Raw genomic sequence first — 26,218 nt, 5'->3', positions numbered from 1 at the left:
TACACACAGTATATACAGCAGAGTAAGACAGAAAACACAGTGAACAGAAACAAAGGAATGTAGCATGCTGAGTAATTCCAATAAATGAGGCACAGAGTGGAACCAGTCTGACAGCTCTGGGTGGAATCTGGGTTTGAGCCTCATTGTTCTTGCCTTGATGCTCTACAGTCTCCAACCCAAGGGAAGAGGGTCAGACAGTTCACGAGTTGGGTGGGTTGGCCACACTGCTCCTGCACCTAGAGGTCCTCAATGGAAAGGAGGTGATGTGAGTGAAGATATGAGTCATCTTCTGAGCAGTGTTCACCCCCCTCTGCAGTGGACAGCAGATTCCCTCACCATACCAGTTGATGGTGGGGGAAATATAGGTGCTGTTGGACCTTTTTAACTATGTTGGAGGAGTTTCAGGATCACACAAAGTCTCTGAAAATGTGGATTCCAAGATATTTGAAGCTGTGGACCTTTTCCACAGCTGCTCCAGCAATAAAAAGGGGAGAGGGAGTGTGGCTTCCTCTCCTGAAACCCACAACCAGATCCTTCATCATCTTCATTTTAATGCAGAGGTTATTCTCTCTATACCAGACCACCAGATCTGCTCATCATTATGGGATATCAGTTCCATCAATGGTGTGTCACCTGCAGATTTCATAATACTGTTGCCCTTTAGTTTGGCTGAGGAATCATATGTGAGTAGTGTGTACAGCAGGGAGCTCAGGACACACCCTTGGGAGGAGCCAGTGTTTATGGTTATAAAAATTGTAATTAATAACACTGTGTCACTTACCACATGCCATTACCAGAGAGAAAATAAGATCAAATGCTGTTTAAGAAAAACCTGATGTAATACTGATATACTAAAAAATAAAACAATAAAATACATCATGAACACTTCCCATTAAGATTTATTAAATTTGCTTTGTCTGGCATATCTCCAGACAGATTACAGAAAATTAGTAATTAGCTGCTTGAAATGCTACCAAATGTACAGTTTTTTTTTTTTTTACCTTTCATTCCTCTCAAACACCCACCTTTAATTGTAGTATGACTGTATCCTTTGGGCTGTTCTCTGGGAGGTTTACACTATAAGACTGTTGGGAGAAAACAGGGCTGTTGTCATCGACATCCAAAACGGTGACTGATAGTGTCAGTCTGGATTTCCGAGGGACCTCCGCCCCATCCGAGGCCTCCACCACCAGGAAATAGTGGCCTCTCACCTTCAAGGACACAGATTAACAATGAATGTTAACACTAAAGCTAAATTATTGCTACCATTTCCTAACAGAATCCACTGAACATGACAGAATGAATCTGATTTCCACTGACCTCTCTATCCAGAGGCACTGCGGTCCATATGCTTCCACTGGCATTGATGGAGAACAAAGTCTGGTGGTTGACTAGACGATAATGGACCTGACCACTTGCACCCAGATCTGGATCTGTTGCCTTAACCACGACACATGTGGAGAAAATAAACAACAAACAATAAATAATTATTACAGGAAAGTTGAATCAGCAGTTTTGAAATACTCAGATCTTCAAATTGCTTTGGAGGGAAGTCATTTTTTGATACAAAGTAAAAACCAATGGACATCAAATGTGGCAGGGTGAAGGTGAATTTAAGTTAAACTGTGTGTACCTTTTATATATTTAATATGACAAGTACATTAAAGTAAAACAAATAGATGCACCAGAATGTATTGTAGTTATTATTTTTAAAGCAATTTATACAAAATATAAACCGGGTTATTTTGACCCTGATAATTGGTATTACTGAAACACCGCAGATCTAAAATCAGTTAGATACTAATATAGTTAGTGATTTAGAAACAGTTTTGATAATTCACAATCGTACTGATATGCTAATTATAACTAGCGATGTGCTAACCTCACATTTACCACTGCTGTTAAACCACAGAGACTTGAAGTGTACTTAGTGACCTCAATATCAGCACAAAAATGTCCGATCAGCACCCCAACCTGACATTTCAGCTCAAAGGGGAACGTCCTTATGAGGTCTATCCAAATATTTTTTGTGATGTTTAGGTCAGTGGACTCGGAGTACCATGAAAAAAAAACATCCCTCCTGAGGGAATCTGAGCTGGGTTTTACAGCATGTTCAGGATGATTAGTGTTGTGGAAGACATTCTCTTTCATCTGCAGGTTTATACACGTTTGCCTTTTTATTTGCAGGTATTTAATAGATTCTGTTCTTTTGTCTTCCAACTTAATGCTCCCTGTTCCACAGGCTCCAATACGAGCCCAAAGCATGATTGATTCACCTTAGTGCTTAACATTTAGAGCTGTACTTTTAATGAAATTCTTTATATTTTTTATTTATTTGAAACACAGGAGGAAAAGTTATTTTATAACTAACAAACCGAGGAAACAGCCACCTGAAAACATTTTTCTTATGGCCTTCTCCAGATTAGTTGGTATTGATTTTTTATGGTTTCTGAATGCGAGCAGTGGATGAGGAGACTATGGCTGTGATGCCTGTTGTGATAAAATGTGTGGAGTATAAATGTGGAATGCTTGGGCTTTTTTAGTGATGACCAAACAAGCCTTAGCCATGAAAAAGCTAATTTTCAAAAGACCTATAAAAAAAAAATTGAAAAATGACCTCAGAGCTTGGATAAATCCTTTGTTTGGTGTATTTTCCCCTTTTGCAATTTTTAATTAATCAATTTTTAGAAGGCTACTGCAGGCAAACACAGATGTACAGTGTGATATCTAACATTTTGTGCTTCATTTCATGCAAACTAAACATGTTCAATAACACGATAAATACTGTGGTGTGCAAAAATATTAATCACTCTTGGTTTACTTTCTATTTAGTTGTCTTACAAGGAATTTAAATTTAATTAGTTTTTGGGTAATAATTCTACAAAAATGCTTCAAATAAATGAAGTTAAAGGGGGTAAAAAGAAATTATTTTGAAAAGATAAAAAACTGAAAATCTGAACTTCCATCCCAGTCTTTAGACGACTCAAACATGTTTGTCTTAAGAATTTCTCTATTTTGCTCTATCTGTCTTTCCTTCAACTCCGATCAGTTTCCCAGTCCTCGCTAACAGAAAAACATTCCCTCAGAATTCTGCCACCACCATGCTTTACTATAGAGACGTGTTCTCATTATGATGAGAGATAATGGATTTGCCTCAGACTCTGTTGTCCATGATGGCCGAAAATTATGTTTTTGATTTTACCGCTAGTGGTCCTCTGGCCAGAAACTCCCATCTCTGCAGAAGAGCTGCCCAGCTGTATCCTGGATGTTTCTCTGATTAATGCCCTCCTGACCCGGTCCATGAGTTTTGGTGGACGAGCCTCTCCTGGCAGGTTTGTGTGATGGCATCATCTTTCCATTTTCAAACAATGGATTTAACAGTATTCTGTGGGATGTTCAGGGTTCTGGGACACATTTTTATAAACAAACCCTGATTTGTACTCCACAACTTTGTCTCTGAATTCCTTTGTCTTCATGCAGTCTTTTCTTGGTGGTGGACCTTACAGCTTAGGGGTGCTGAACTGGTGTTGATTCTGATTGGCTCACAGGTGGTTTTGTACTAACAAATAATTACCTGGCTTTTGAAGAGAATGGTTCTGTCTTATTATTTAAAATATTTTTCTTATCCCCCAATTTAACTAATACTCTGGAGTATTTTTGGAAATTCTGTCTTAATCAAATAAAAAAAAAAAATCTATTAAATTCCAGCTTGTAAAGTAACAAAATATAAAGATTACCAAGAGGGAGAGAAACATCTTCTGCCCACTGCACTCATTTCTTCATGCTGGTAATATCTGAAAGTTTAATGCAATAGTTCAAACCTTTTCAGAGTTCTGTCAGACAGAACTTAAGCTTCTCACAGAAGTTCTCATGCATCTCGTATCGCCACTTTCTTTCGTTTCCTTTATTGTAATTTTTTTCCTAAGAGAGTTGGTTATTTTTCAGCAAACTTTCACAAAGCTCACAAAACAGTGATTTCAAAATTAAGCACCAGAGTAGCTTCTTCACTTTGTTGCGTTTCTTTTATCAGACTATCCATCTGCAACTGCACTGCAGCCAAACCCTGACTTCTTCTGCACATCATCTCTTTCAATTAGCAAAATAAGGGGGTGAGAAAGTGACAAATTGCTAGCCAGTGTTCTTTTCACCCTGTCTGCATGTTCATCCTGAGCAATCAGCATTCTGACAGCATTAAAATAGATGAGAACAGAGCAGAGGAAGCATTAACATGAGCAGAGCTGCATCAGGGTTTGCTCAATGTTTCACATGGAAGACCCCTCTTTAAAAAAAAAAAGTCATCTGGGACATGGTCACAAGAGTTCAATTCTTAGTGCTTTCCACTTGCTTTTAACAGTTTAAAAAAAAGAAAGAAAAAGTATTTGCATGCATGTGTGGTTCCATCTTTGTGAGGACCAATTTGAATTTCAGCCCATCTGAACAGCCTTCACGTTCACAAATTCTAAGGCCTGCTTAGCAGCTAGGTAGTGCTTTTAGCGTTTTATTCGCAAAAATCATGATCATTTTTGTTAACACACCTCAATGGTATGACACAAAAAGAAATATTTAAGTTCATGCCTTCTGAAAAAAAAAAAAAATTAGTGTAAAAAAAGCCCCAAAACAATTATACCCAAAAGAGCACGAGTCATGCCATTTTGACGTCAGCAACGTTTGATTATGAATATGCTCTGAATTACATTAAATCATTCTGAGGACACTTTGGCAAAGCAAGATGGAAAAAAAGACATCTAGATGCATTTTCAATATGACAAACTGAATTAAAAAGCCTAAGGACACATGGGGGGGGGGATCAGCTGGACAGAGTGACTTAATTTACTGTAACGTTGGCTGAATTTAAACTGTAATGGCAATGCAAAATAACAGATGTGCAGATACAGATAGATACTTTTAATAATCACTAAAACAAAGAAATGAGACCACAAGACAAACTAATGCGTTATTTTAATAATTCAGATTGGTGTGTCAGAAGTTTGAGAAAATTTAACTCAGTCTGATCAAACCTAATTTCTTCATGAAGAATTTGACATTTAGGCCACGCTTTGTTACCACTATATCTCCACTAAAAGTGTTTGACTGTCAATATTTATTATGTATACTCTGTACTAATTGTGACACCCCTCTGCATCTTCACCGGTCAAGATGCGCATCAGTCTGGTTTCGCATATGAAGGTGTGGATTTAAGGCATGCCGGATGTAGCTTGAGCAGATCACCACTAGGGCTGTTGGTTTGTTGTGCTGATTTGTAGAGGAATTTTATAATAAATGGCCTTTTTTAAAATGATAAAATTCAAAGTCTCAACAAAGTGTTTAGTTTCCATTTAATATTAAGGCCCAATGAGCAGGGTCAGAACATAAACTGGAGCTTGTCCAAGATTATTATGTGTGCCTCTGTTAAATATACATTTGCTCTGTAGCAGGGCAATGTCAGTGTAAGCAACTATTTAAAGAAATCATGCTCACTTTTGCATAATGTGATTCACTACTGATTGCAACATGATTTGCTAAACACACACAAAACCCCTATGTTTTAACTTTTGTGCCTGACATGGCTGTGAAGTGCTGCTCTGAGAATACAAAGGTTTTGCACAACACTGACACCATGAATCCTGGAAGGAGCAAGCAGCCCAATCACCTACCCTGCAACCAACTGAGACAACACACTGCTGTGAACGATGTGATTGAGTCTGCTGCTCTCGCATTGGTCTCATTAGCCACCGAAGGAGCTGCTCCAGCTGGGCAGCTAAAAGCTACACCCGGGATGCTCATCCATAGTCATCTATGACTGAAGGAGGCCTATGACATGACACCATGAATGAGTGAAAAAGAAAAGAATTTCCCAAAATGAAGGATTATAAGCTGGCTGTTAGGCAGGCCCAAAAGATTTTCCAAATATTTTTTTAGGTATATCTTTGGCTTTATTGACTCATCCACATTCATGTGTTTATGTCTGACCCTGAATGTGTTTTAATGTTAAACTGAAAAGTCAGGCTTTATGGCATTTTAGTGAAAGAACACTCCTATTCAGAAAAGGCATTTTATCCAAGCCAAAGTTGCATCCAAATTATTTTAACTGAATGTTTAACATGGTTCATGCTTATAGGCTTTACATGCCCTGCTTATTTGTAACTATAAACTAATTTGTGTTTCTGATTGACAGATTAGGTCATTCTGAAATGTTCAGGTCACAAAGCGTTGCACATCAACAGAGAATCTTCAACATTCGTCACTCCCAAAGGTGCTGGTTCTGACTGGTGACCTAGTCAGAACCAGCTAATTAAACTGTACCATATAGTAAATATAACTCAAGGTTGGAAGCTCCTTAAAAATTCATCTCTATCATTTCGATCACCAAACTGATTATTATATAGTTGATTGTAACTTTTAAAGCCAACATCGTCCGTCCTTTGTTCGTATTTACTATCCTCTTTCTTTGCTTTGATGCTGTCATTATTTGTTGTTGCAGTGACCCAATTTTCACATTTCCATAATTTTTATTCAATAAACTTTTAATGTGCCCCACAAAGTGAATATTAGAATTAGTGGAAATTAGACTCCATCTTGGCTGCGCTGTGAGAGAGAGCAGTCCCCCTGATGTGATTTGTATTCAGCCATTCATTGCTATCTAAGCGGGAAACTGTTAGAAATTTAATGGAGCATTCAGCTTTTGGGTGATTATCATGGGTTCTTTGGAGAAGGGAGATAAATTGACACATGGACAATCATGGTGACAAAAAGTAAAAAGAGGCGAGGAGCCGTAGGAGGGGAGAGAAAAAAAAAAAAAAAGAAAAAAGGTTGATAACTGCATATTTATCAGAGATGTAATGTTAATCTATTTAAATTCATCGAGTGAATAAAGTTATGTTTTGGTTTTAAATTCTTTATTCTGAAAAAAGCTCTTTATAATGTGTGTGTGTGAGAGAGAGAATTACGTAGAGAAAAAAAAAAAAGAATGAATCTATCCACAGTCAATTTACTTTAGCATTAAGACCCAACGTTTCTAACTGGTTTCAGTTTTCATTTAGACAAATGCCTCACAACCAGGCTTGCTGTTTTAAACATTGAGACAATGATGTTGGCTGTGTTCAAATGAAACAAAATCTGCATAAAGCAATGTTAAAGCCAAGGGATAATGAAAGAGGAAAATTCCCCAAATATGACCCAAGTTCAGCAAGAAACCTGCTTTTGAAATAAACAACAAAGATCTCAAGCTTCCATATGAGCAAATTTCATTTCCCTAACCTAACAATATAGATTGATTGTCCTTACCATCTAATCTAACCTTACCAAATATTTCTGAAATTATAATAATAAGTGTTTTCTCTTTCAAACTAAGCATGTAAGGAGGTGTAATAGAAGATTCAAGGAAGAAAATATCAAAGCAGGACAGAGTTCAACATCTTTTTGTGGCTTCACTTCCTATTTATGTCAGCTTTGATTAGGTTTAGGAAACTTGATCGAAGTTAGGAAAAGATTTTAGGTTTTAATTTTAACTTTTTGACAATGTTTATTACATATTTAAAAGCATTTTTGCAGATTTCTTGGAAGTTGAGTACATAGTTGTTTACAGTTCTGTTTGAAACTACACTATAGGTCATAAAAAACATTTTGCAAAAACAAAGACTTTATTTTAGACTACTTTACTGTGATATTTTCATCAGTTTACATCACTGTTTCTTCTCTCAATGCAGTCTGCAGAGACAAAATGTTAAAAGGACTCAAAAGCTTAAACGGATACAAAATTAAATTCCCTTGTGATTCACAGTGGATGAACATGAGGAAAATTTCATAATATTATAATCTTCTTATTAGACTTCTTTAGTAATATCTATACACATTTTCACACTGCTTTATGACTTAGAAGGTGCTGACAGGCAGACCCTTACATTTTTTGGACAAAGCTAAGCTTAAGTTTCTCCATGTTTTCACTGAGCAGTATGTGCAAAGTTAGGATAGTATCTTACTGGTTTAAGACCTTTGGAGACTGGTTGGCAAATCAAAATTGTGAAAAAATACATACATTTTCAATCATTATCTTACTCAATTCTGAGGCGTGCGACCATCATAACCTCTTTGCAAGACTGCAAGTCTCTGCGACTCACCCAAGGAAACTAAAAACCCTTTTGAACATTTCAAGACATATGGATGACTTCCTTCTGAATGCCACTTACAACTAGTCACTAGAAGTCTAAACTAACAAGAACCTACTGTTAAACCACTTATTGGTCTAATAATATCATTTTGCAATGATTTTGTAGTTATTTAGGGCCACATACACTTTAGGGGAGAAATGTTGAGCTCAGGGTCATGAGTGGAAACACTTTGTGAAAACTGGAGAACTTGGGGGATCAATCAACAACTTTCTGAACAAAAAACAACCACATTACCAGAGTGACAGCCACAGCCATTATTCAAATACATTTTCTGTTATACAATCCGAACTGGAATTGTAAGCTGTCAGGACCAGCGAATATGCATAAATAAAAATAAAAAGAAAATAGAAAGGTTTTTTTTTTTGCCACAGTCAACATAAAAGTTACAATAAATAAGTCAAAAGGCAGAAAAAAAAGAAAACATGTAAACTCCTTCAAGCTTCCTCCTGTAAAGTTTGGGTTGTACTACATTTTAGAAACAAGATGATTTAATCCACAATGAAAGTTGGATTAATCACTTCTTGCCCAAAATTTGCCCATTTTAGTTCTTAGTTTTGACAGTATGCATATAAGTGCAGGTGTTTGACTTACTTGCTTCCTTATCTCCCCNCCCTCTCCCTCCTTCAGTCTTTCACAGTTCCCTCAACATAATTATAAAGCCAGACAGTTAAAAGCCAAGAACACAATGGAAATAATGTCTAACCTGTCCTTGTGCCTGTGGCTTTTCAGCGCACCGTGACAAAAAAACTGCTTGAAGACTGAAATATCCACTCCATCTACACAATCACTTGCTCTGCCTGTTGTATTCAGGTGCTAATGCATCGTTTCTTCCAGTTTCGTCCTTTTTTACCCCCTTACGTTTTATCACTTTCTCACCTTCACCTTTAATTTAATTCTGAGATATAAAAGCAGAACCTGCAGCTGAAACAGAATTACTGAGCCCACTCAAGTCTATAAGAACATTTTGTCACACTAATAAACATTAAAGTCATGGATTCTTATAGTATGCATGACTTAATACTGGTTTTACTGATTGCTTACGTATTGCTGTAGTGTGATTGCCTTTCGACACGCATACATATACATTCAAATAAACTTCTCACCAATGTCATCATAAAATGTACTGCTGAACGCTTTACCTTTCTGTTTTTCTGTCTAGAACAAGTTGTTCCCCAAAGTTGTAGTTAAGAACCAATCAAAAAGGTTATCAGACTACAAGATTGTAAGGAAACTAATGTATTGATGCTCAGGCCTTCACCTTTGTTTTCTATGGGAGGATGATTATGTATAAAATGTATGGAGGACTCACAGCACCATATTTGAGTTATTTGTAAACCCCTTTTGTTAAAATTGTTTCAAATGCTTTAAATAGAAATGCCTCATGGGTTGGAGACAAACAGGCCTAGTTGTAAACTAAAAGGCAGAGCGAGATTTCGAGTCCCATATTGTGAACTTTTGTATATAGATATTAGGCAAAACAAATGGAGGTCTCTGAATGTACATTTGCAAAGATCACCCTAAAAATTGTAAAGAATGTAAATAATCAAATCTCTGAAAAATCTTGGGACACTGTGGTTGATTTCTGTGAATAGACTCCCTGTCAGAGTGATAGTTCAGGGGAGCTGTTTGGTTAAAACAAAGAAAGTCCCAGGAGTCTCTGTGAGGAAGATAAAAAAATGTCAGCATCTTCTACTTGACTGTTACAGGACTAAAGAAATAAAATCTTGTCAATAGATTTTTATTTTGAAATAAATGTAAAAATTCTATTGTTTTAATGAACCATTTGAAGGCGGCTTCACAGACTCAAAGAGATGTTTGTTCTGGTTGGTGATGTGGGTCATTAATACACACATCTGGAAAACGAGAGCAAAGGTTGTTTTAGAACAAAGGAAGATTACTAGTGACGCTGTTTTTAAGAACATTGTGACAAACCTCAGTCCCAAAGCAGAGGTGATTTGCATTTGAGGTCCATTGTTTTTCTCCTCCTGTTTATTTTATTTTAGATGCATATAGTTATTTTTTTATTATTATTTTGGTCTATCTGGATAGTTTTTTTGCAATGTGTGTTGAATAGTCCTTTTCAATATTGGAACACATTTTATATATATATATATATATATATATATATATATATATATATATATATATATATATATATATAGACTGTAAGAAGTACAAAGAAAAAGCCAAATGTACTTTTAAAATTGCCCATGACTGAAGAGCGATAATGTTTTTGCATCATTAATTGCTTAATGACAGGAACGCAGGGTAATATGTCCAGTGAGCGAGACCAAAACCAGACACGGAGACAACAGCTGAAGGTAAGTGTGNACTGCATGAATGACTTAATTGTTGTTCTTTGGTCTTACAGGTCCAGGAGGTGTCCAGCGGCGAGGAGGGGAAGAAGGAGGCGTTCAGGTGATCCAGGAGTTCGATGCTCCAGCGAAGGTCTGGTCTCAACTGGAGGCTTAAGTACTGGCAGTCCTCATTATCCCGAATCTGGATCACCTGTGGAAGTAGAAACTGGAGGAGCCGCCCCGAGGCGGGGCTAAAACTCCAGATCCCTACACTTAAGTCCACCCAGCTTGTCTGTTAGCAAGAAATGTCAGGAACCACTGGATGGATTTAAATGATACTTTTGGAAAATAATGATTGCATGTACATTTACAACAAACTTTTGAGACAACCTTATTTTAAATGGCTGCCACAACAAACTTTAGAAAACAAAAGTACCTATACCTCCGTCAATTTTACAGTTAATCAGATAACATTTGGTGTGGTAATTGCTGAGTCATTACAGATCTGGGATTCTGAATTAGAATGTGGACTTAAACGGAGATCTACAATCAATATCCTGTTTGGATTTAGATGTAATATATATTTTTTTAAGTCTTTGTAATAACAGAATAAACCGGAAAAAGCAGTTTTACACTTAATACTTTATAAAGGATAGTTTGAGGTCCAAAGCTTTTTATCCAGACAGGTTTTTAAACTGGAAAGGGAGAACTTCTTTAGTTTTGACATTCTCAAGAACAGAGTAGCAACTGTCTGTCCAGCAGAGATAAGCTTTCTTTTCTTTAAGCATGCACCCTCCACCCCTCCAGCCTCTTCAGAATGCCGTTTCTTCCTCACTCTTACCTGAGACCTGTCTACATCTGCTTTGAGTTGCTTGTATTTCTTGTCAGGTATTCTCTCCTTTCCTTTGTATGCATCTGTCACTCAAAGAGAGTCCACCAGCTTGATCTTTCCAAACATTGAGTGGGTTCAGAACAGAAGTTTTGTTTGACCGTAACTTTATTCTCTGGAAAACACCTTTTACCATCTTATACACAAAGATTTAACAACCAACTCAGATTCTAAATTTTAAGCATTTGTCCTGCAAATTATATTAACATTTTTTGTATTAACTTGTATCTTTTAAAGTATTAATTTGCCCCATTAGCTGTTTCTAATTTCACTTCAGAAACTTTGTTGTAAACCTTCAGTCAGATTGGGAATGCTGCTGCACTCTTCTAGCTTTCATCTCCCCTTGCCTCTTTCCAACTCTGCTTCCTTTCCCCTGGGTCATTCTTCATCTCCATCTGCCACTCCAGCATGTTTCACTTCCTCCTTTCTTTCCATCTCATTATACCATACATGCACCAGCAAACCAAGGTCAGCTCTATCCATTCTTCCAGAAATATGTTTAATACCTATAGGTACCAAACCTGGTTTGGAATGAGGCCCAAAGTCATGCCTTGCTGAGCCCACTGAGGGATCACACCGTCTGTTTTCCATTGGAGTATATCCAAAGGGTCTTTGAAAAGGAGGAAGTTCAGGACTTGAATACTTTAAGGGCCCTCTCTTCCAATTATGGCAGGTTTTGAATGTTGTAATTGGAATGTGACCAAAATGCTGAGTGAAAAATTAAAATTCAAAATGGTTCAGGATTAAATGTCTTCTTTTCAGTGTAGGATGAACTTGCACATTTGGAATTGAATGTAGTGGTCCAAATTAGATAGATATTGAACCTTTAAGTTGAGATGAGTTGCTCAGAGTTGTTTATGGTGATGTACAAGGGCTAAATAAGTTGAAGAGGAGTAGTCCTAGTGTTGAACTAAAGACTCCTGTTAGCATTTAGACCTTGGCAAAAAGTCAGACTGATCAAAGACCTCCTGACACCAAGTGTACAAAGGCTATGAATTAAGCTTGGAGCAAATCCAAGTAAAGGAGTGCCTTTAAAAGATCAGAGCCTTATAAAGTGGCAGATTTACCCCTGGTCGTTTTATGGGAAATGGCAGCTGTAGGGTTCTGGTACAAGTTAAAGAAATCTAGTGATATGCTGTTAATTTTTGTTTATCATTTCTGCACAATTATTTATTTTGGATTAAAATTTATGCTTTGTCTTTTATTTTTCATGAATTTTATATAGAAAATTTTTGTTCTACGAAAAGATTTCTGTATATAAGAACTGTAATTGGAGCCGTTATAAATTAGCTGCCTTATTGTGGTTATAAAAAGAATCCAGACTGAATCAGTCTTCATGCATGCACGCAAAGACAAATGCTTGTTTCCTGTTCACTATAAAGCTGCACCTACAAAGCTACCTTCGTGTTAGTGATTTTTGAACCCCATATGAGACGATAAGAACTTCCACTGAACTGAACAATTAACTGCTAATTGCACAAATATTAGACCCTTCCCTACATTTTACACCTCATGAGTTCTGAGAACATACAGATGCTGTCAGCAGGCATAGAGTCCATAAAGGTAGAAGTTCATCTGCAGAACTGAACATTCCCACAAGGCACCATTTAGGATTTGTGAACAGGCTGTTATTTGTGCAGCTTTGTTAAAGCAGTATTAAATTTACATCAGCTGGATCTTTTTGTTTTCTGTTCTGAGACACTGAAAATGGTTCAGATAACAGTTCTTCTGAAATCTGAGAATTGTCTGTACACTTCATGGCAGAATGAGTAATTTAATCATTTCTACTAAAACCACACTCTTCAGCTGCATTCAAGCTCCAGGAACAGCTCATATCTGCATTATTACTCATAATAGCTCTTTTTAAAGGGTAAGGTTTGGCTTACCAGAAGTGCATTTCAGTTCAGTGTTTCTGCTTGAAAAATATTCAATTTGACTAAATTACACAAAGTTGGAGGTTTCACAATTTGAAAACATCTGACAGCAAGTTGTATTTGTGCACATGAGAACAGTACAAGAATGAATGTAAAAAGAAAGCAGTTCAAGCTTAAAATGTGTTTTATATATTTAAATACAATTCATGCTATTATGTTGTGGTAATGACATTAAAAAGAGTTTAAAAGCCAGTAAAATAAGAATAGCTCTGTAATCACCAATAAACATGCAGGTCCATTCCACTTGAAAAATGATAAAGACAAAAGTAATCTGTCACTTCACTTTTTTCCTGCTGGGTCTTTAATTGTCCAATCAAGGAGTTCTTGATACAGCTGTAATTTATGACCAAAACTGGCATTTTGTTGTTTAGAATTTCTTTAAAAGAAGTTTTAAAAAGCTCAAACAAATACACAGTTATACATTTTGAATACATTAGCATAAAATATAGTCACAGTCTATATTAAAGCAGCTAAATGTTTTTTTAACCACTGAGATAAAGGAGAAGGTTGTTCTTTTTCGAATGATTCACAGGAGTGTGTGTGTGTGTGTGTGTGTGTGCCTGAGCACCTTCCTACCTTGACCTGTCCAACGTAGGCGTGATGCTGTTCCTCGATGACTGTGAGGTTCACTGGCAGTGAAGAACTGAACACGGGGTCATTGTCATTAACATCCGTCACTACAATGTTCACCATTGCAGAAGATGTCTACACACAAACACACACATACAAAAGCTTGTTACTGATCTGATCAGTTATCTGTCATAGTTTTGGAATTTCTCAGAGTTTGTTATAATTTCGGTTTTCCGATTTTAGATTTATCAGTACGTTTTTTTTACTTTGTTTCTTTCTGCCAGGGTCTTTTCAGTTTATTAAATATTCTTAGTCATTTGTTTTCTGTTACCTCTTCAGCCTAGCAGCTTTTGTTTTTTTCCATGGCCTTAGTTTTCACCTCAGCTCCCTTGTTTGCCCTATCACACACACCTGTCATTGATTAGTAGTCATCTCAGCTGCTCTAATAATTCTCTTCTTCTTAGGGTGGACACTTTGGGTAGCCTTGGGCAGGCTAGATGCGTCAGAGGTTTGTTCCTACCATTTCCTGTTCATTATCATTCTGCTTTTGAATTAATAGATTTGCAATCTAAATACACAAAATCATGCCTAATGTCCCATAATATCTTATTTAAATTAACATTGGATAAATACTTCAGTAGTTTCTCTGTTTTGACCCAACTTTCCAGATTTGAAATTGTGAACAGATTGAAAACTGTTGCTTCATTTGACCCTTTCAACAGTTTTCTTCTGGAATGAGTGCACTTTTTACACTCAAGGAGGATGCACTTGACTGTTTCAATGCTTCCACCTTCACATTTGCCATCTGGGCGTTTTTCTCCAATCAGAGCCAATCCAAGTCCACAATGTCCAAGTTTAAGTCTAGTAATAATAAGGAAATCTCTCCTTTTGTGTATAATCAGGGGCTTTTCGGTTGTTATCATGTTCTGTATTAGAAAGTATGTCCTTCTTTTCTGTTCATTTTCTCCATAGTCTTTGCTGTTGCTCCCCTAACATTTTATTCATGGTTTCCATATGATTAAAAAGGCACATTCTGTAAACAAAAAACCTATTCAGTTCTCTTTTCTGGTTGCTATAACTAATTGACTTTAGCTACACAAAAATGGCTATAACTAATATTACAGATACTGAGTTAATATTTTATGTGATAGTAGCTGAGAGTCATTCTCACAGACTTCAAGCACCAACAGATTATGTAAGAGCTCACAATATAACAAGAGCATTGTAATACCATTAATAAGGTTTGACCAAAACAGCTATAACTCCTCTGTCCCTTTTCATCAAAGGCTGATCTTAGGCTATAGCTCTGGCATGGAAGATGGTGGGCAATTTGCATTGACTCAAGAAATGATAGGTCTATAATTTATTTTAAAGCAGTTAATACCATTGAAATGTCAGTTACATTAGGGTACAGTAAGCTAAGTTCATGTTAATGACCTGTTGATTGATAAACTAATCACGTATGAATTGCTTCACTTTTGCTGCCTCTTTTCAAACTTTTTAAAGTACAGAACTGATGTTGTTTAAAAAAAAAATCAAATCAAACATGATCAAATAATTAAAGGTGATACCATGGTAGTAAAATACATTTTGCCAACAGCACATTCTCCCGCACCAAAGTTTAAATTGTCCCCTACAGTATAAAAGATCTTTACAGTGAACCAGGTTCACTGCACCAACTTGTACAGCCCTTATTCTGTGGCAGTATGATGGATTCACCGGCCAAATAGCCAATTAGGCACTTTGTAGTCTGACACTCTCACAACAGGACATTTAATAATATGGTACACAATTGGGTGTGTATGAGTGCATGTGCACATATGAAGACAACCCAAGGCCTTTTGGGTGATACTGATTAATGGACCAGTAGAAGGCAACTGCGCTCCAATCTTCTATTCTTCTGTTTTCTTTCCATCTCCCCTTCTGTCACTCTTTGGCAGACACCATTTCTCTTTTTCCATTTCTTTCTCCTTCTCTTTTTCGTCTACTCTTTTTGGCTTTTCATTCAAAATACAATGTAGTGCCAAGCTGAAAAAAAATGTTTAAATTAGTTTTAGCCATTGCCTGACTTGGGGACCTTCGGGGCACAAAGGTAATACACTAATTGTGAAGGTTTAGTAAAAAGTTAAAATTTGTGTAAATGGGAATGAAGAGTTGTGCATAGGCACAAATTAACTGTGATCAGCCTTTCAAATATACCTTCCCCCCTTTCTGTTTCACTTCATCTTGTAGGTAAGACAAAGTTATACACAAAATCAGCATTTGCTCTACTCAAATACACCTTGAACAGTGAAATAATTTTAAGGCTAGATTAATGACTGAATAAAGAAGAGTGACAAAAGTGTGGAGAAATCAATGAAACTCTAAAAGGACAAAAGAAATATCAGAAAAAAGGCTGAGGGAATGCTCCCTTTGTCCTTATTTGACTTTCATGTGGGAGTAAATCTTGTGAGCTTGAAGAACACATAAGGAGTGAGAGAAAATTACTTTGGTGAGCTGTGTAAAAATGTGAGCAGTGGCACAGTCCCTTATTCTTTAGAAACAAAAAAAAAAACTCTGTAGGTAAGTAGCCACACCTAAATGTGAACATTTTTTGGTCAGTTACCTTTTAACATTTGTACAAGTTTCCACACTTAGGGTTTTAAAGGTGAAGTGAAAAACTTATCACCTCTAGACAGATGCAAATGTAGGCAAAAGGCGAGGATTATGCTGCAAACTTTCTGGTAATTGCTAGTTTCCAACTGGATCATTTACAATTGAATTCAGAGTACTGTTATAGTTCAGAAACAAATTAAATAAACTTAGGAACTAGAGGGTTCTCTCTGACCTCAGCCTTTTGTCCTAATGTAGCAAAAGACTTGATGCTAGATTATAAAATTTAGAAATTACACTCATCTAAAGTCAGGAAGGTGCTTGGGGAAAGCATAATATCTCCAAAATAAGGACATAGATGAGTTCACTTCAGAGTGTTTTGGCCTTTTTAGTTTGAATGTCTCAAGTATGTTTCACATGACCTCATCTGGTACAAATGACCATGATCAAATGTGTTTTTGTCACACATGTAACAAACAGATCTGGGTTTCCAGAGCAGACTAACATCACAGCTGGAAATAAACAGGTTTCAAAAAACTGAGAACAAGAGAAAAACTGATTTCATGGGCTGTTAAGCCACTCTTTGATGAAAATAACAAATGTGATCAGCTGCTGACATTTTAAGTGATTTACAAGTGGCAGAAAATAGCTGTCTGAACTCGCTGCTCCCATGTTTCTGTGTAAATCGTGGCAGGTTTATATTGCTGTTTTGAAAATGCTCATGCCTCTCAGAAAGAGAAATGTGCTGAGATTATTGGATTTATGGAATGAAAACCAAGTTTAGGTTATAAAGATAGAAGATTCACTGTGAGGAGTTAATTTCATTATAGAAAAACATCTGTGAAAATACACAAAGAAATCCAGGTATAGGAATTAGCGTGTTTGTTTCAGCTGTACCCTAGAGAAGTATGTGAATGGCACCTTGAACAATGATCTTTGTACGTACCTTTAAATGTAGATAAAATACAAAAACCTTAAACTGTACAAGTACACATTTGATCTTATCTTGTCTGGCTTAACTGCAAAGTGCTTTGGTTCACATTGCTTTATCACTGTGTGTGCATTTGTCTATAGTATTAGCAAAATATCTCAAACCATTGAACAGATTTTAACAAAACATTCAGTAATCACTGATTTGGAGTACACCTCATTCAAGATGGCTGCCACAACTAATCAAACTTAACACAGCAATATCTATACCTCAGTTAATTTTACAGATATTGAGCTAAAAATTTGGTGTGGTAGTAGCTGAGCATCATCCCCAGCACTTGAATGCTAATACAACTTGCAAGATCTCACAATATTGCATTACATGAGATCCTGCCTAATGTCATTTACAAGGTTAGATCAAAACAGCTGTAAATCCAGTCATTCACAGCGTAAAGTCTCAGTCTAAAACTTTGGCAGGAAAAGTGATGGGCGATACGCATTCCTTCAAGGAATGCTCAGCCTTTATATTTTAAATCTGCTGTATAAATAAATGTGACATTGACATCAGGTCTAGAGAGACTACAACAGATGTCTGCTTTGATGATGAAAAATTACGGAGAACATCAGAATGAGACATTTCAGCAGAATACAACAAAGGAAGTATTAGTATTCTGTGAGAGGTATTGTTGCACTGAATGAGGAAGTCCAAAGGTGACAGGAGTGGACACGAGTGGGGCACTGACAGACTGCTGTGAGGTGTGTTGTAGTAACAGATGGGAGTCAAGATGGAGGAGGGATTTGCATCACGGTTCAGCTCTGAGCCAACTGTTGTTTGCAGTGGTGATGGAAGGGCTGATGGATGAGTCCAGACAAGAATCTCATTGGATTTTTATATTCGCAGACAATACTGTACTGAGACAATAAAAGAAGGTTAAAGAGGAGATGAATGAAACAGTGGGAGAGTGGCAAAAGATGTGTTCCAAAAAAAGAAAAAAAAAGGAATTGTAAGAATGTGAGATAGTGAAGGAAATTATGTTCAAGTTTTGTAGCGAGTGTAGAGGAACGGTGAGAAGCAGAGTGGAGGCAGAGTGGAGGAAAAACGCCAATAATGATTTGTGAAGAAAATGTTCCAGGAGAAGGCAAAATGAAAGATTTACAAAACTCTAGAGAGAGAGACTGAATTAAAAGATTTGAAGACTGCCACTAATAAAAGGACAGAGGGCAGCTGAATTAAAGACACCAAGATTTGCATGGAGGGTGATGAGGATGAAAAGGATCAGGACTGACTGCATGACTCTATATCGGGTTAAACAATTCTGGAACAAAGTAAAATGGAAATAATTGGGTGGTTTAGACATGTGCAGAGGAGGAAAGAAGCTGAATGGATTGGGAAATGAATGCTGAAGATGGAGTTGCTGGACAAGAGCAGAACTGGATCGAACATGCAAGTGGTTGACAAATGAAGATGAACTGGAGAGCAAGAAACGGAAACGAATGATTTGCTGTAGCCATTGAAAGAGACAGGAGGAAGTAATCCCAGTTGTTTCTTCTGAGACCATTCAATCTAATAAAGTGAGCATGTATTACATAAACTACCAGTATCAGTGACAAGGTTCTTACTCCATCTGGGTGTCCATCTGAGGCTGTGACCACCAAGGTATAATAATCCAGAGTCTCCCTGTCCAAAGGATTGTCCAGAATTAAATACCCTGAACTGAAGAGAGAACACAAAGAGTTTGGGTTAACAACTTAGGCATACCACTACTACTAATAATAACATCACAGTAAGCAAATAAACAATAGCATACAATATAAATGAATAAAAGCAGACAAAGTGTGAAAACTAATGTGCAAAACACTGGTTTTCCTAGACATCTCTGCTCATAAATCATTGAATGTGAGGCATGTTGACACTTATGCTGATAATTGCAGTCATTTGTCAGTTTTTTTTGTGAAAACATTTTACAAGAATTTAGGCGAGTACAAGTTCTATGTAAAAACCTTTTAAGTCTTTGCACAGAACAATAAGACTTGAAAAACAGCTGAAAACTGAAAATGTTTCGCCCTCTTCTTAGATAATTCTAAAAACAAGCTTTACAGAGGCTTCCAGTTTGGACGAGTCTAAAAAGAAGAGTAATTTTTAAAGACAAACAGTTGCTCTTCATTACCTCACCAATAACTATATGAACAGCCCCCTGGATGATGTTTAAATAACTCAACTTTCTTTTTAAAGCACCTTAATTACCAAGAATGTACCTCAGAAATTAATCTCAAATTACAAAGAAAATTACTATTAGATTATGTGGGTAATTACAAGGAAAATGGCTCATTTGCAACTCTGTTTTTACCAACAAAGTACTCAGTAAATTGTTACATATTGCTATGTAACTACTGGTGATAAAAGGTGCAAAGAAAAGGCCTACTGAACTACTAAAAATAAAAAAAAGCATAACGGGCTGGGGTGGTAATTACTGCAATGTACCTAAGTGCTTCCTTGCTATAATTGACAGTGATGCATCTTTTAAAATAGCCTTTGCATCCATTACTTTTCATTTCATTAAGACAGCTTTGCCTTTCAAATATTCTACCACGACTGTAGGTTGTATGGACAACTTCCTGGCTGCAGGTATTTGGTAAGAAGAGTGCTTTGCTTTTGCACTTTTCCAGTATTTTGCAGAATTTATTTTGGACCAAGTTTGAGATCATGTTGCACTTGTGCTGTAAAAACAAAAACTACTTGAGTTGTCTTTATGGAGTTACAATACAAACAATACAGATAAGGTAATGCAGCATTTCAGCACGTAATGGACGATTGTTTAGTGTCACACAACCCACATAAATCTTCCTGAGATATACAAATGAAAGCTCGTAGAGTTTAATTTCCTTCCTTCCTCCACCTTCATAATAGTGTAGCCCATTTATGCAGTCCTTCATTACTTGCACTTTTTTCCCCTCTAAATGTACTTTATTCCAGCACCAGGAATGCATTTGAATTACAAGATAATTAAATAATAAATTAATACGAATAAATACAACAAAAGCCAAAAGAGTCTGTGTGTATGTGTGTGCATGTTGGAGAAAGATGCGGTGTGTCTATGTGAAGCCTTTGGGAGAGTCCAAACAGAATAATAAAATTCAGGCCGCTTTCACACACACACACACCCAGACAGATTTAAACTATATCTTCAATGTATGCCTATGTAATACGGGGAGGAAACACAGGAGCCTTCAGATATAAACACAAGGAAGAAAATTAATCTTGGTTTGGATGCCAACACCGTACTTTTGTACAAACACAGTTTCACCACAGTTTGTGCATTTATATACTTACTGCTGTTGCAGTGCAAAACTCCCTTTAATGTCTCCACTCTGGATTTTGTAGGTTATGGGGTCCCCCTCTCGATCAATTGCCTTAAAAGGAGAAAAGAACTCAACATTGACACATATGTCTAAGGGCAGATTGAGAATGAGGCTTTGCACCTGCTGCTAAGTGACTTTTGGTATAATACTACAACTGCCAGTTAGTTTTTTTTGGGTGGGGGTGGGGGGTTATTCACAGTATGAGCAGCACTAAATTAGCACTTGAGAGGAGAAAGCACAGTGACTCTCGCAATTTGCTAATGCAGTCGTAATCACGGTTCTCTCAGCACACTGTCCTGAATGCTACAGATGTGCACCTACTCCATCACACCTGGCTCAAAAGAATAAAATGCCTCGACAGCAGGTCAACAAGTTCTGGAGAAGTCTGGGAGTGACCCAAAGCAAACCAGGAATCGTTATGTGAGAAAATCTAAAACAAGCAGGGTTGTGTGATCTGAGCACCAAGATCATGTTGACATGCCAGGTTTTAGCAAAACAAAAAAAAAGTCAGGACACCACCTGAACATCTAGAGAATGTTAGATAATGCCAACACTGACCCCAAACAAACAGTTCTTCCATACTGATTAGACAGAAAAACTGGCCAAGACATATACTTGTACAAATTCAAAAAATTAAACAACCCGTATTTAGAGAGAGAGAGAGAGATAAAGGCAAAAGAAAACAGTTACTAAAAAATCTATTCATTTGTGTTTATTTTTTGACAGCCATATTTTTACACTGGTCAGTATTTTTTCCCTCAGTCATCAAGGACTCACTTAAAAAACATTAATGTAACAGTTTAAACAAACAATATATTGAATAAACTCTTAACAGGATAAATTGAAGATCGTAGAAATTGCTTAAAAAATAGATGTAGATGAAAAATATTTCAAACATCTAGTCAATATTAAGGTAATAAAGTGTAAATTGTGACATAGAAATAAAAGATGAACATTTGAATTATTTTATTTTTTAGATGAGCTGACATTGAAAATTTAAATTTGTGAAAAATTCTAGGAAAAACAAGACCTTACCGACAATGTATCTGGTGTGCGTGCGTGTGTGTTTTTACCTGCAGATTGAGCAGCGTGGCACCAGTCCTCATAGCTTCACTGATCTCAAGGTTGTATTGTTGCTGCGGGAAACGCGGAGGGCTCTGATTGTTTGGGGGCAAAACTTCAATATAGACTGTTGTAATGGATGACCTGAAGAGAGTCGGAGAGGGCGAAAAGACAAAAGAGAATGAAATAAAGCAAGTGAGATAGACAATAAGACCACATACACAGACAGAGCGAATGCCTGAAACAGAGAATGTGGTAAATTAACAATGGCAGCAGAGGAATGTTCAACTGAAACAGGAGGAGAGAAAGCAAAAAAAAAAAAAAAAGGAAGAGCTGTAAAGAATCACATAAGGATAGAGGGGGAAAAAAAAATTCAGGAGTGAATGGCCCATGATTTAAGATAAGAAGGGCTGCACAGTGTTTGTTTCCTTGCTCTTCATGCTGTGTTTAACTAATCAATAAGAGCTTAAAGTCAACAGCAGTGTAAGTGCCAAAGAAAAAAGCTGGATACTGCTTTTGCTGCAGGGCTGTACAAAAGTTTTGTTTTTTTTTTTGTTTTTTTTGCAGAGTTTAAGAATTCCATTGTGCATTCTGACAACCATATTCAGCTGTTTCAGTGATTCAGTCATGCAGAGGGTGCTGACCTTTAGTGAAAGAACATTTTGATGTAACCCAGCTGGGTGTAAAGAAGTGTAAACAGTTTGCCCTTTGGAATTTGTTTTTCAAAAACCTAGTTAACTCTGTTGTTTCAGTCACTCACACCTTTGTAAATTTGCTGTAATTTTTTTTAGCAATGCTACTAAAATTAAAAGGTTTAACAATGCAGGTTAGGAATTTATGAAAATATGATAGATTCTTTTTAAAGTCAAGCATAGTGTTATATTGACATGTTAAATGTTACCTAAAAAGCATAAATGAAATGATTTATCACGTAACATTTTGTGTTTTTGTGCTACCTCTAAAAGCTATTGCAGAAGGAAAAAACTTAAAAACAGAGACTTTAATTGATTTTTCTATTTCAACAAGCATCAGGATAAACAGCATTTAGCTGAATGTCTGACAGCTGAACATTTCACTGTTTACTGAAGACTAATCACAGATTCTTTACTTATCTACTGACGACGGACTCTAGCTGTTAAAGTGTCAATTCCAATATCCTTTAATCAACACCTTTTTCCATAATAGCATGAATCTGAAATAACCAACATTTGAGGAGAGTTCTGCCAAGTACCATAAAGACCCTATGTCATTGTGCATCAGTTTGTCTTTCTAAAAAGATTTATGACCCGATTGACACGCTTTTATAATTGTAGGAACAATAAAGCCATGTTTAAATTCATATTATTGGTAAGCTGCGCTTTTGGAGAACTTTGTAAAACATAACAGTAAAAACCTTAACGATACAGGTTTTTAAAAATCAGCTAAGAAGTTCAGTGTCAGAGTTCACATATATGTCAAAGTGTTCAGCTCATTCGGGAAATGCCTACTATGACTTTTGGTTTTTGTAAGTTATATTTCTCAAAATATTTGACTATTTACAAATATTTTCATAAAAATAAACAGATCTCTTAATTTCCTTCAAAAACATGGTTCTTTTTGAAATCTGCTTCAGCATTTTACTTTGTTTATAGGCTCCAATTCTGCTACTTTTAGCATTTACCGAGCCTTTTGCTATTTATAGCTGACTTTTTGTTACTTTTAACTGTTGCTAACTTTTTGCTTAATTAAGTCTTTAGTTATTATTTTTAGCTAGCATTTAGCAACTTTTGGCTTTTAGCTAGTGATCGCTTCTTTTAGCTAGTGTTCTGCTTTTTATTAGCTTCAACAACTCAATTTCCACTTCAACAAATTTCAGCCAACTCTTTCAGCACTCGGCATTCAGGCTGCATTTTCACAGAAACTGCAGCTTCTCTAATTGCTTTTGTCTTGTAAGACTACATTTATCCACAAAGGCTGCTTGGTGACATTTGCGTGCTGTGATGCTGTCTCACCCTCCTTATTGCAGAACTGTTTTGGGCCAAGCAACTCAGTTTTAAACATTGTGATGTGGTTGTAAAAAAAATTAGACCAAATTGTAATGAAAAAGAACCATGGTAAAACAACAATTTATTTAAATTGGATCATTTCAAAGTTTTCATTTATTTTCATAATCTATGTTTCAACTACCAATAACTGCCTCTATGACTGTTATTTTATAAATAAGAAGTAAAAACATTTGGGAATCACTGCTTTGCCACTGATCCATGGTGGTCCTTTTCCAGTTGGAAAGTTTGGGTCATCCTATTGCACACAATACAATTCCTCTGGTCCCCACTTTGATGGAAGTATGGTATGGACGAAACACTGGAGTATTAGCTGCTGTAAATCTTGTGGAGTGCAGCATCTATCATAAATGTGCACCGTTTCTTCTAATCTGAATAAAACGTGTTCTTCAGTGCCTCCAGACCTGCAACAAGGTTCTTGATGTAATGGTTAAAAACTGAAATTCAAAACACCTACACACACAAAAAAAAGAAAAAAAGTAGTTTATTGAGTTTTGTTGATGTCCAACAAGAAGAGGACACAGTTCGTTTTGGGTCCTGACCTATAGCTTCAACAAAACAGCTAGCAGAAAAAAGATATCGATTTATCATGCTGGTTATGTTTTCTTTGGGGATAAACAGGGGTTCTGGGGAAATCTGGAGACAATCTGTGAGCAAATCATTGGAACCACCTCAATCTGCAGTGGTTCACATTCTATTGATTTGGGAGCTACAATCCTGGAACCAAGTGCCACAAGACAAAGGATTCTGTTTTTATGATGACTGATGAATGCTGTTGGATAGAATGATCTATTATTTGTTTCACTAGTGTCAGCTACATGTAAGCATTTTCAAATATGTATCAATCCCATGATTGTAGGTTGTGTACACATAAGGAATTATCAGTTTGAACGGGATCACTTGAGGAGACAAAGTAGACAAAAAACAACTTGTTGAATACATATAATGAACAAAATGTAATATTTCTGAGTCTGGAAAATCAAATTTATGGCTAATTTAATTTTGTAATGTTATTTAATGGTTTTTTTTTCGTTCACCAAGGATTGTCAAATTTGTTTGGACTCAAAGCATTAGTTGGACATTCTAGCAAATTTAATCTTGTATGAACAAGTACTTAGTGTTCATATTCTTGAATATATAATAAAATATGTCATTTATAAAATACATTTAGCTGAAACAACAAGCCTTAGAACATTAACCCCAACAAAAATGCATACATTTTTTCCACATGTAATTTAAAATTAGTTTAACCAACCCAGTTATCTTTGAACAGCAAAGAAGATGTTAAGTCAGTCCTGAAAGATCACAGTGATCAAACTCATGTACGGTAAGTTACTTTGAGACAAACTAAAACTGTATGAAAATTGTTTTATGCCCTTTTTATTTTCTTTCAACAAGTTGCTTTTTTTTAGTGTTAGATTTAAATGCAACTAACAAAAATATATTATTAAACAAACCAAAAAGCAATGTGTGCTATGCAAACATTCTGTATTTGATTCACTTAAATATAATAACAGTGGTGCAGCTGGTTAACACTGTTGCCTTACAGCAAGAAGCTTCTGGTTTCAAAAATTGCCTGAAGCGTTTCTGGTTGAAGTTTCCATGTTAGCCCTGTTTTTACTTTCCCCGTTTTCTGGGCTTGATGAAAGCAGAAAAAAAAAAAAAAAAGAGCTTGCAGGGTGCTTTCTCTATCCTGCACACCTCAAAAAGTGAGGACCGTTTGCACTCTGTGGATCTTTTAGAAATAATGTCATCAGAGATACAATCTCAATTCAAAAAAACAAAAAAAACAACAACTTTGGGACCATTTATAAAATGCAGATAAGAACAATATGTAATGATTTACAAATCTCACATAATGTGACTTTTTTTTATTCATAATGGAACACAGTAAACAAAATGTTTATACTAAGAATTGTACAAAATTTATTTTTAAAAAAATCAGTGATTTTGAATTTAATGACAGCAGTACATCTCAAAAAGGTTGGGACAGGGCAACAAAAACTGTGCAACAATTTATTAGCTTTCTATTAAATTAGAGTCATGGACATTTCAAACCCTTCGATTTACAATGTCTCAGGAGCATTGTATTTCGACACCTGCACAAGAGCTCTGGTCTGACAGAAAACTTGTCCAGGTCTAAAAAAATATTTAAAAACTGGTCCATGTTTTTTTTTTCCTATTTTTTTTTTTTTTTTAAAGTGTACTCCAGTAGATTAAATCATAAATACAGGGGCAGCCGCCAAGGTGGGTACAAAGTGAGCTGAGGCAGGTACGATGTGGTAGAGAGGGGGGAAATGAAATAACGTGCACAGCTTGGAATGCAGTCTTGCAAGCTGTGATTTTCAAAAGTTGACTGGGGAAAACTCAACCA

General features: G+C 36.3%; 1 protein-coding gene across 5 annotated transcripts in view; it reads right to left on the bottom strand.

Moving 5' to 3' along the window:
• The window catches only part of LOC108249191 (protocadherin-15-like), a 211,362-nt gene that overhangs the window by 82,011 nt on the left and 103,133 nt on the right, over window positions 1-26,218 (bottom strand). For all 5 annotated transcript variants that reach the window (XM_017438411.2, XM_025010744.2, XM_017438403.3 and 2 more), the window contains 6 exons: window positions 21,814-21,946; window positions 20,712-20,791; window positions 19,001-19,094; window positions 13,865-13,993; window positions 1,321-1,440; window positions 1,026-1,211 (listed from right to left, as the gene is read on the bottom strand). In XM_017438411.2, the coding sequence (XP_017293900.1) occupies window positions 1,026-1,211; window positions 1,321-1,440; window positions 13,865-13,993; window positions 19,001-19,094; window positions 20,712-20,791; window positions 21,814-21,946 (742 nt within the window). The remainder of the gene's footprint in view (window positions 1-1,025; window positions 1,212-1,320; window positions 1,441-13,864; window positions 13,994-19,000; window positions 19,095-20,711; window positions 20,792-21,813; window positions 21,947-26,218) is intronic.

This window comes from Kryptolebias marmoratus, linkage group LG17, assembly GCF_001649575.2.
Source record: "Kryptolebias marmoratus isolate JLee-2015 linkage group LG17, ASM164957v2, whole genome shotgun sequence".
In the NCBI taxonomy this organism is placed as follows: domain Eukaryota; kingdom Metazoa; phylum Chordata; class Actinopteri; order Cyprinodontiformes; family Rivulidae; genus Kryptolebias; species Kryptolebias marmoratus.
This window is presented reverse-complemented; position numbering and strand designations above follow the sequence as displayed.